This window comes from Rhinoderma darwinii, chromosome 4, assembly GCF_050947455.1.
Source record: "Rhinoderma darwinii isolate aRhiDar2 chromosome 4, aRhiDar2.hap1, whole genome shotgun sequence".
Taxonomy (NCBI): domain Eukaryota; kingdom Metazoa; phylum Chordata; class Amphibia; order Anura; family Rhinodermatidae; genus Rhinoderma; species Rhinoderma darwinii.
Window position 1 is genome coordinate 4593424 of NC_134690.1, and position 13504 is coordinate 4606927.

General features: G+C 33.5%; 1 protein-coding gene across 1 annotated transcript in view; it reads left to right on the plus strand.

Moving 5' to 3' along the window:
* Positions 1-372: 372 nt before the first annotated feature.
* The window catches only part of LOC142759194 (vomeronasal type-2 receptor 26-like), a 67753-nt gene continuing 54621 nt past the window's right edge, over positions 373-13504 (plus strand). Inside the window, exon 1 of the mRNA XM_075861126.1 lies at positions 373-599. Within this exon, the coding sequence (XP_075717241.1) occupies positions 373-599 (227 nt within the window). The remainder of the gene's footprint in view (positions 600-13504) is intronic.

Sequence of the window (13504 nt, forward strand, 5' to 3'; positions counted from 1 at the left end):
GAATATTGAAATAAAAGAAATTAAAAAAAATCCCCATATTGCTACTTAGGGTTAAATGAGCTGGAAATATTTGTAACATTTTTTTACAAACAAAAAGCCTAATTGTGATGAAAAAAAATGGCTGTGTCTGGTCCTGAAGGACCAAATGATCCTGAACCTGATCCAGTGAAGAGGTACAAACCAGTCAAAACAGGTTTCCTTGGAGGGTCTGCGCCCTTTTTGTTTTATAATATAAATAGTTTGCATGTCTGAACCGAAAATGATCATAAAAAAGTATGAAGTGAGCATAAAATGAATGTGAAAAGCAACAAGTTGTAGTGAAAATATTGTACATCTCACAGACGTGTATTTACCTCCCCCTAGCCTCACTCGATGGACGGTCTGCTCAATTTCCTGAGACCCATCGTACTTCTCTCTATGTTTCAAAGCACAGAGGACACCACTAAGCATCCGGCGTGCTTCTTACAGGAGCCTGCCATCCCTCGGGAGTTCTCCATGGAGGGCGATGTGATGATTGGTGGAGTGTTACAGGTCTACAGGACCGAATCAACTTTAACACCTTTAGTCAATTTTCGGCCAGAATTGGAAGATTGCATCTTGTAAGTATGAACCAGGCGAGAAGCCTCCGTCCATGTCACTACGTGTAGATCTTACATACTGTATGGCCTTCAAAAATCGAGTACTCGGCCGAAACATCTTAAGTTTGGGCATCTATTTTACTTTCTTTATTATATAAAAAAAATTTTTTTTATGAAGGATGAACTTTCAGATACAAACTGCTAGAAAGGAAAAAGGGAAAGGGGAGAAGAAAAATAGTCACTACTCTATTATCCGTAAACACAGATATGCCCACAATTAACTTTTCCCGAATTTCTATAAGTTCTAAAAAAAAATTATATCAATTCAGTATACCCTCGCGTCATCCAGTAAAAGAGTTATACTATTCACACATGGGAGTCTTTTTATCTCTTTATTAATGACCTTGTGGATGGGATTGATTAGAAGGCGTCAGTTTTTGCTGATGATGCAAAACTTTGTAGGAAACTTAAAACTCAGCTTGACTATAAAATATTAAAGAAAGACCTAGATAAGCGGCAGAATAGGCAATCACATGGAAAATTAAATGTCATGTTGATATATGTAAAGTAAGGCACCTAGGCTGAAATAATAATATTAATGCATATACACTACATAGAATAAAGCCGGGGATAACTGAAGAAGAGAAGGACCTGGGTATTCTGCTTACAAATAAGCTAAGCCGCACTTCAGGATGTTACGGTGTAAAAATAGAGAAATAAAAACCTATGATTCAAATCTAACATCACCCCCTCTATAATGTAATATCACCTCCTCTATAATGTAATATCACCTCCTCTATAATGTAATATCACCCCCTCTATAATGTAATATCACCTCCTCTATAATGTAATATCACCTCCTCTATAATGTAATATCACCACCTCTATAATGTAATATCACCCCCTCTACAATGTAATATCACCTCCTCTATAATGTAATATCACCTCCTCTATAATGTAATATCACCTCCTCTATAATGTAATATCACCTCCTCTATAATGTAATATCACCTCCTCTATAATGTAATATCACCTCCTCTATAATGTAATATCACCCCCTCTATAATGTAATATCACCTCCTCTATAATGTAATATCACCTCCTCTATAATGTAATATCACCTCCTCTATAATGTAATATCACCTCCTCTATAATGTAATATCACCCCCTCTATAATGTAATATCACCTCCTCTATAATGTAATATCACCTCCTCTATAATGTAATATCACCACCTCTATAATGTAATATCACCCCCTCTACAATGTAATATCACCTCCTCTATAATGTAATATCACCTCCTCTATAATGTAATATCACCTCCTCTATAATGTAATATCACCTCCTCTATAATGTAATATCACCTCCTCTATAATGTAATATCACCCCCTCTATAATGTAATATCACCTCCTCTATAATGTAATATCACCCCCTCTATAATGTAATATCACCTCCTCTATAATGTAATATCACCTCCTCTATAATGTAATATCACCACCTCTATAATGTAATATCACCCCCTCTATAATGTAATATCACCTCTATAATGTAATATCACCCCCTCTATAATGTAATATCACCTCTATAATGTAATATCACCTCCTCTACAATGTAATATCACCTCCTCTATAATGTAATATCACCTCCTCTATAATGTAATATCACCTCCTCTATAATGTAATATCACCTCCTCTATAATGTAATATCACCCCCTCTATAATGTAATATCACCTCCTCTATAATGTAATATCACCCCCTCTATAATGTAATATCACCTCCTCTATAATGTAATATCACCTCCTCTATAATGTAATATCACCACCTCTATAATGTAATATCACCCCCTCTATAATGTAATATCACCCCCTCTATAATGTAACATCACCCCCTCTATAATGTAATATCACCTCCTCTATAATGTAATATCACCTCCTCTATAATGTAATATCACCTCCTCTATAATGTAATATCACTCCTCTATAATGTAATATCACCTCCTCTATAATGTAATATCACCTCCTCTATAATGTAATATCACCTCCTCTATAATATAATATCACCTCCTCTATAATGTAATATCACCCCCTCTATAATGTAATATCACCTCCTCTATAATGTAATATCACCTCCTCTATAATGTAATATCACCCCCTCTATAATGTAATATCGCCTCCTCTATAATGTAATATCACCTCCTCTATAATGTAATATCACCCCCTCTATAATGTAATATCACCTCCTCTATAATGTAATATCACCTCCTCTATAATGTAATATCACCTCCTCTATAATGTAATATCACCTCCTCTATAATGTAATATCACCTCCTCTATAATGTAATATCACCTCCTCTATAATGTAATATCACCTCCTCTATAATGTAATATCACCTCCTCTATAATGTAATATCACCTCCTCTATAATGTAATATCACCCCCTCTATAATGTAATATCACCTCCTCTATAATGTAATATCACCCCCTCTATAATGTAATATCACCTCCTCTATAATGTAATATCACCTCCTCTATAATGTAATATCACCACCTCTATAATGTAATATCACCCCCTCTATAATGTAATATCACCCCCTCTATAATGTAACATCACCCCCTCTATAATGTAATATCACCTCCTCTATAATGTAATATCACCTCCTCTATAATGTAATATCACCTCCTCTATAATGTAATATCACTCCTCTATAATGTAATATCACCTCCTCTATAATGTAATATCACCTCCTCTATAATGTAATATCACCTCCTCTATAATGTAATATCACCTCCTCTATAATGTAACATCACCTCCTCTATAATGTAATATCACCCCCTCTATAATGTAATATCACCTCCTCTATAATGTAATATCACCTCCTCTATAATGTAATATCACCTCCTGTATAATGTAATATCACCCCCTCTATAATGTAATATCGCCCCCTCTATAATGTAATATCACCCCCTCTATAATGTAATATCACCTCCTCTATAATGTAATATCACCCCCTCTATAATGTAATATCGCCTCCTCTATAATGTAATATCACCTCCTCTATAATGTAATATCACCCCCTCTATAATGTAATATCACCTCCTCTATAATGTAATATCACCTCCTCTATAATGTAATATCACCTCCTCTATAATGTAATATCACCTCCTCTATAATGTAACATCACCTCCTCTATAATGTAATATCACCTCCTCTATAATGTAATATCACCCCCTCTATAATGTAATATCACCTCCTCTATAATGTAACATCACCTCCTCTATAATGTAATATCACCTCCTCTATAATGTAATATCACCTCCTCTATAATGTAATATCACCTCCTCTATAATGTAATATCACCTCCTCTATAATGTAATATCCTCCTCTATAATGTAATATCACCTCCTCTATAATGTAATATCACCTCCTCTATAATGTAATATCACCACCGCTATAATGTAATATCACCCCCTCTATAATGTAATATCACCTCCTCTATAATGTAATATCACCTCCTCTATAATGTAATATCACCTCCTCTATAATGTAACATCACCTCCTCTATAATGTAATATCACCTCCTCTATAATGTAATATCACCTCCTCTATAATGTAATATCACCTCCTCTATAATGTAATATCCTCCTCTATAATGTAATATCACCTCCTCTATAATGTAATATCACCTCCTCTATAATGTAATATCACCCCCTCTATAATGTAATATCACCTCCTCTATAATGTAATATCACCTCCTCTATAATGTAATATCACCTCCTCTATAATGTAATATCACCTCCTCTATAATGTAATATCACCTCCTCTATAATGTAATATCACCTCCTCTATAATGTAATATCCTCCTCTATAATGTAATATCACCCCCTCTATAATGTAATATCACCTCCTCTATAATGTAATATCACCCCCTCTATAATGTAATATCACCTCCTCTATAATGTAATATCACCTCCTCTATAATGTAATATCACCTCCTCTATAATGTAACATCACCTCCTCTATAATGTAATATCACCTCCTCTATAATGTAATATCACCTCCTCTATAATGTAATATCACCTCCTCTATAATGTAATATCACCCCCTCTATAATGTAATATCACCCCCTCTATAATGTAATATCACCTCCTCTATAATGTAATATCACCCCCTCTATAATGTAATATCACCTCTATAATGTAATATCACCCCCTCTATAATGTAATATCACCCCCTCTATAATGTAATATCACCCCCTCTATAATGTAATATCACCTCCTCTATAATGTAATATCACCTCCTCTATAATGTAATATCACCTCCTCTATAATGTAATATCACTCCTCTATAATGTAATATCACCTCCTCTATAATGTAATATCACCCCCTCTATAATGTAATATCACCCCCTCTATAATGTAATATCACCTCCTCTATAATGTAATATCACCTCCTCTATAATGTAATATCACCTCCTCTATAATGTAATATCACTCCTCTATAATGTAATATCACCTCCTCTATAATGTAATATCACCTCCTCTATAATGTAATATCACCTCCTCTATAATGTAACATCACCTCCTCTATAATGTAATATCACCTCCTCTATAATGTAATATCACCCCCTCTATAATGTAATATCACCTCCTCTATAATGTAACATCACCTCCTCTATAATGTAATATCACCTCCTCTATAATGTAATATCACCTCCTCTATAATGTAATATCACCTCCTCTATAATGTAATATCACCTCCTCTATAATGTAATATCCTCCTCTATAATGTAATATCACCTCCTCTATAATGTAATATCACCTCCTCTATAATGTAATATCACCACCTCTATAATGTAATATCACCCCCTCTATAATGTAACATCACCTCCTCTATAATGTAATATCACCTCCTCTATAATGTAATATCACCTCCTCTATAATGTAATATCACCTCCTCTATAATGTAATATCCTCCTCTATAATGTAATATCACCTCCTGATAATGTAATATCACCTCCTCTATAATGTAATATCTCCTCCTCTATAATGTAATATCACCTCCTCTATAATGTAATATCACCTCCTCTATAATGTAATATCACCCCCTCTATAATGTAATATCACCCCCTCTATAATGTAATATCACCTCTATAATGTAATATCACCTCCTCTATAATGTAATATCACCTCCTCTATAATGTAATATCACCCCCTCTATACTGTAATATCACCCCCTCTATAATGTAATATCACCTCCTCTATAATGTAATATCACCTCCTCTATAATGTAATATCACCTCCTCTATAATGTAATATCACCTCCTCTATAATGTAATATCACCTCCTCTATAATGTAATATCACCTCCTCTATAATGTAATATCACCCCCTCTATAATGTAATATCACCTCCTCTATAATGTAATATCACCTCCTCTATAATGTAATATCACCCCCTCTATAATGTAATATCACCTCCTCTATAATGTAATATCACCTCCTCTATAATGTAATATCACCCCCTCTATAATGTAATATCACCTCCTCTATAATGTAATATCACCTCCTCTATAATGTAATATCGCCTCCTCTATAATGTAATATCGCCTCCTCTATAATGTAATATCACCTCCTCTATAATGTAATATCACCCCCTCTATAATGTAATATCACCTCTATAATGTAATATCACCTCCTCTATAATGTAATATCACCTCCTCTATAATGTAATATCACCTCCTCTATAATGTAATATCCCCTCCTCTATAATGTAATATCACCTCCTCTATAATGTAATATCACCTCCTCTATAATGTAATATCTCCTCTATAATGTAATATCCCCTCCTCTATAATGTAATATCACCTCCTCTATAATGTAATATCACCTCCTCTATAATGTAATATCACCCCCTCTATAATGTAATATCGCCTCCTCTATAATGTAATATCACCTCCTCTATAATGTAATATCACCTCCTCTATAATGTATTATCACCTCCTCTATAATGTAATATCTCCTCCTCTATAATGTAATATCACCTCCTCTATAATGTAATATCACCTCCTCTATAATGTAATATCGCCTCCTCTATAATGTAATATCACCTCCTCTATAATGTAATATCACCCCCTCTATAATGTAATATCACCTCCTCTATAATGTAATATCACCTCCTCTATAATGTAATATCGCCTCCTCTATAATGTAATATCGCCTCCTCTATAATGTAATATCACCTCCTCTATAATGTAATATCACCTCCTCTATAATGTAATATCACCCCCTCTATAATGTAATATCACCCCCTCTATAATGTAATATCACCTCTATAATGTAATATCACCTCCTCTATAATGTAATATCACCCCCTCTATAATGTAATATCACCTCCTCTATAATGTAATATCACCTCCTCTATAATGTAATATCACCCCCTCTATAATGTAATATCCCCTCCTCTATAATGTAATATCACCTCCTCTATAATGTAATATCACCTCCTCTATAATGTAATATCACCTCCTCTATAATGTAATATCACCTCCTCTATAATGTAATATCACCTCCTCTATAATGTAATATCACCTCCTCTATAATGTAATATCACCTCCTCTATAATGTAATATCACCTCCTCTATAATGTAATATCACCTCCTCTATAATGTAATATCACCTCCTCTATAATGTAATATCACCCCCTCTATAATGTAATATCGCCTCCTCTATAATGTAATATCACCTCCTCTATAATGTAATATCACCTCCTCTATAATGTATTATCACCTCCTCTATAATGTAATATCTCCTCCTCTATAATGTAATATCACCTCCTCTATAATGTAATATCACCTCCTCTATAATGTAATATCACCTCCTCTATAATGTAATATCACCCCCTCTATAATGTAATATCACCTCCTCTATAATGTAATATCGCCTCCTCTATAATGTAATATCGCCTTCTCTATAATGTAATATCGCCTCCTCTATAATGTAATATCACCTCCTCTATAATGTAATATCACCCCCTCTATAATGTCATATCACCTCCTCTATAATGTAATATCACCTCCTGTATAATGTAATATCACCTCCTCTATAATGTAATATCTCCTCCTCTATAATGTAATATCACCTCCTCTATAATGTAATATCACCTCCTCTATAATGTAATATCACCCCCTCTATAATGTAATATCACCCCCTCTATAATGTAATATCACCTCTATAATGTAATATCACCTCCTCTATAATGTAATATCACCTCCTCTATAATGTAATATCACCCCCTCTATAATGTAATATCGCCTCCTCTATAATGTAATATCACCCCCTCTATAATGTAATATCACCTCTATAATGTAATATCACCTCCTCTATAATGTAATATCACCTCCTCTATAATGTAATATCACCCCCTCTATAATGTAATATCACCTCCTCTATAATGTAATATCACCTCCTCTATAATGTAATATCGCCTCCTCTATAATGTAATATCACCTCCTCTATAATGTAATATCACCTCCTCTATAATGTAATATCACCTCCTCTATAATGTAATATCACCTCCTCTATAATGTAATATCACCTCCTCTATAATATCACCTCCTCTATAATGTAATATCACCTCCTCTATAATGTAATATCACCTCCTCTATAATGTAATATCACCCCCTCTATAATGTAATATCACCTCCTCTATAATGTAATATCACCTCCTCTATAATGTAATATCACCTCCTCTATAATGTAATATCACCTCCTCTATAATGTAATATCACCTCCTCTATAATGTAATATCACCCCCTCTATAATGTAATATCACCTCCTCTATAATGTAATATCACCTCCTCTATAATGTAATATCACCTCCTCTATAATGTAATATCACCTCCTCTATAATGTAATATCACCTCCTCTATAATGTAATATCACCCCCTCTATAATGTAATATCACCTCCTCTATAATGTAATATCACCTCCTCTATAATGTAATATCACCCCCTCTATAATGTAATATCACCTCCTCTATAATGTAATATCACCTCCTCTATAATGTAATATCACCTCCTCTATAATGTAATATCACCCCCTCTATAATGTAATATCACCTCCTCTATAATGTAATATCACCCCCTCTATAATGTAATATCACCTCCTCTATAATGTAATATCACCTCCTCTATAATGTAATATCACCCCCTCTATAATGTAATATCACCCCCTCTATAATGTAATATCACCTCCTCTATAATGTAATATCACCTCCTCTATAATGTAATATCACCCCCTCTATAATGTAATATCACCCCCTCTATAATGTAATATCACCTCCTCTATAATGTAATATCACCTCCTCTATAATGTAATATCACCTCCTCTATAATGTAATATCACCCCCTCTATAATGTAATATCACCTCCTCTATAATGTAATATCACCCCCTCTATAATGTAATATCACCTCCTCTATAATGTAATATCACCTCCTCTATAATGTAATATCACCCCCTCTATAATGTAATATCACCTCCTCTATAATGTAATATCACCCCCTCTATAATGTAATATCACCTCCTCTATAATGTAATATCACCTCCTCTATAATGTAATATCACCCCCTCTATAATGTAATATCACCCCCTCTATAATGTAATATCACCTCCTCTATAATGTAATATCACCTCCTCTATAATGTAATATCACCCCCTCTATAATGTAATATCACCTCCTCTATAATGTAATATCACCTCCTCTATAATGTAATATCACCTCCTCTATAATGTAATATCACCTCCTCTATAATGTAATATCACTCCTCTATAATGTAATATCACCTCCTCTATAATGTAATATCACCTCCTCTATAATGTAATATCACCTCCTCTATAATGTAACATCACCTCCTCTATAATGTAACATCACCTCCTCTATAATGTAATATCACCTCCTCTATAATGTAATATCACCTCCTCTATAATGTAATATCACCTCCTCTATAATGTAACATCGCCTCCTCTATAATGTAACATCACCCCCTCTATAATGTAATATCGCCTCCTCTATAATGTAATATCACCTCCTCTATAATGTAATATCACCCCCTCTATAATGTAATATCGCCTCCTCTATAATGTAATATCACCTCCTCTATAATGTAATATCACCTCCTCTATAATGTATTATCACCTCCTCTATAATGTAATATCTCCTCCTCTATAATGTAATATCACCTCCTCTATAATGTAATATCACCTCCTCTATAATGTAATATCACCTCCTCTATAATGTAATATCACCTCCTCTATAATGTAATATCACCCCCTCTATAATGTAATATCACCTCCTCTATAATGTAATATCACCTCCTCTATAATGTAATATCACCTCCTCTATAATGTAATATCACCTCCTCTATAATGTAATATCACCTCCTCTATAATGTAATATCACCTCCTCTATAATGTAATATCACCTCCTCTATAATGTAATATCACCTCCTCTATAATGTAATATCACCTCCTCTATAATGTAATATCACCTCCTCTATAATGTAATATCACCCCCTCTATAATGTAATATCAGCCCCTCTATAATGTAATATCACCCCTCTATAATGTAATATCACCTCCTCTATAATGTAATATCACCTCCTCTATAATGTAACATCACCTCCTCTATAATGTAATATCACCTCCTCTATAATGTAATATCACCTCCTCTATAATGTAATATCACCTCCTCTATAATGTAATATCACCTCCTCTATAATGTAACATCACCTCCTCTATAATGTAATATCACCTCCTCTATAATGTAATATCACCCCCTCTATAATGTAATATCACCCCCTCTATAATGTAATATCTCCTCCTCTATAATGTAACATCACCCCCTCTATAATGTAATATCTCCTCCTCTATAATGTAATATCACCTCCTCTATAATGTAATATCACCTCCTCTATAATGTAATATCACCTCCTCTATAATGTAATATCACCTCCTCTATAATGTAATATCACCTCCTCTATAATGTAATATCACCTCCTCTATAATGTAATATCACCTCCTCTATAATGTAATATCACCCCCTCTATAATGTAATATCACCTCCTCTATAATGTAATATCACCTCCTCTATAATGTAATATCACCTCCTCTATAATTTAATATCACCTCCTCTATAATGTAATATCACCTCCTCTATAATGTAATATCACCTCCTCTATAATGTAATATCACCCCCTCTATAATGTAATATCACCCCCTCTATAATGTAATATCACCTCCTCTATAATGTAATATCACCTCCTCTATAATGTAACATCACCCCCTCTATAATGTAATATCACCCCCTCTATAATGTAATATCGCCTCCTCTATAATGTAATATCACCTCCTCTATAATGTAATATCACCTCTATAATGTAATATCACCTCCTCTATAATGTAATATCACCTCCTCTATAATGTAATATCACCCCCTCTATAATGTAATATCACCCCCTCTATAATGTAATATCACCTCCTCTATAATGTAATATCACCTCCTCTATAATGTAACATCACCCCCTCTATAATGTAACATCACCCCCTCTATAATGTAATATCACCCCCTCTATAATGTAATATCACCTCCTCTATAATGTAATATCACCTCCTCTATAATGTAATATCACCTCCTCTATAATGTAATATCACCTCCTCTATAATGTAATATCACCTCCTCTATAATGTAATATCACCTCCTCTATAATGTAATATCGCCTCCTCTATAATGTAATATCACCTCCTCTATAATGTAATATCACCCCTCTATAATGTAATATCTCCTCCTCTATAATGTAATATCACCTCCTCTATAATGTAATATCACCCCTCTATAATGTAATATCTCCCCCTCTATAATGTAATATCTCCTCCTCTATAATGTAATATCACCTCCTCTATAATGTAATATCACCCCCTCTATAATGTAATATCTCCTCCTCTATAATGTAATATCACCTCCTCTATAATGTAATATCACCTCCTCTATAATGTAATATCACCTCCTCTATAATGTAATATCACCTCCTCTATAATGTAATATCACCTCCTCTATAATGTAATATCACCCCCTCTATAATGTAATATCACCTCCTCTATAATGTAATATCACCTCCTCTATAATGTAATATCACCTCCTCTATAATATCACCTCCTCTATAATGTAATATCACCTCCTCTATAATGTAATATCACCTCCTCTATAATGTAATATCACCCCCTCTATAATGTAATATCACCTCCTCTATAATGTAATATCACCTCCTCTATAATGTAATATCACCCCCTCTATAATGTAATATCACCTCCTCTATAATGTAATATCACCTCCTCTATAATGTAATATCACCCCCTCTATAATGTAATATCACCTCCTCTATAATGTAATATCACCTCCTCTATAATGTAATATCACCTCCTCTATAATGTAATATCACCCCCTCTATAATGTAATATCACCTCCTCTATAATGTAATATCACCCCCTCTATAATGTAATATCACCTCCTCTATAATGTAATATCACCTCCTCTATAATGTAATATCACCCCCTCTATAATGTAATATCACCTCCTCTATAATGTAATATCACCTCCTCTATAATGTAATATCACCTCCTCTATAATGTAATATCACTCCTCTATAATGTAATATCACCTCCTCTATAATGTAATATCACCTACTCTATAATGTAATATCACCTCCTCTATAATGTAACATCACCTCCTCTATAATGTAATATCACCTCCTCTATAATGTAATATCACCCCCTCTATAATGTAATATCACCTCCTCTATAATGTAACATCACCTCCTCTATAATGTAATATCACCCCCTCTATAATGTAATATCACCTCCTCTATAATGTAATATCACCTCCTCTATAATGTAATATCACCCCCTCTATAATGTAATATCACCCCCTCTATAATGTAATATCACCCCCTCTATAATGTAATATCACCTCCTCTATAATGTAATATCACCCCCTCTATAATGTCATATCACCTCCTCTATAATGTAATATCACCTCCTGTATAATGTAATATCACCTCCTCTATAATGTAATATCTCCTCCTCTATAATGTAATATCACCTCCTCTATAATGTAATATCACCTCCTCTATAATGTAATATCACCCCCTCTATAATGTAATATCACCCCCTCTATAATGTAATATCACCCCCTCTATAATGTAATATCACCTCTATAATGTAATATCACCTCCTCTATAATGTAATATCACCTCCTCTATAATGTAATATCACCCCCTCTATACTGTAATATCACCCCCTCTATAATGTAATATCACCTCCTCTATAATGTAATATCACCTCCTCTATAATGTAATATCACCTCCTCTATAATGTAATATCACCCCCTCTATAATGTAATATCACCCCCTCTATAATGTAATATCACCTCCTCTATAATGTAATATCACCTCCTCTATAATGTAATATCACCTCCTCTATAATGTAATATCACCTCCTCTATAATGTAATATCACCTCCTCTATAATGTAATATCACCTCCTCTATAATGTAATATCACCCCCTCTATAATGTAATATCGCCCCCTCTATAATGTAATATCACCTCTATAATGTAATATCACCTCCTCTATAATGTAATATCACCCCCTCTATAATGTAACATCGCCTCCTCTATAATGTAATATCACCACCTCTATAATGTAATATCACCTCCTCTATAATGTAATATCACCTCCTCTATAATGTAATATCACCTCCTCTATAATGTAATATCACCTCCTCTATAATGTAATATCACCTCCTCTATAATGTAATATCACCTCCTCTATAATGTAATATCACCTCTATAATGTAATATCACCTCCTCTATAATGTAA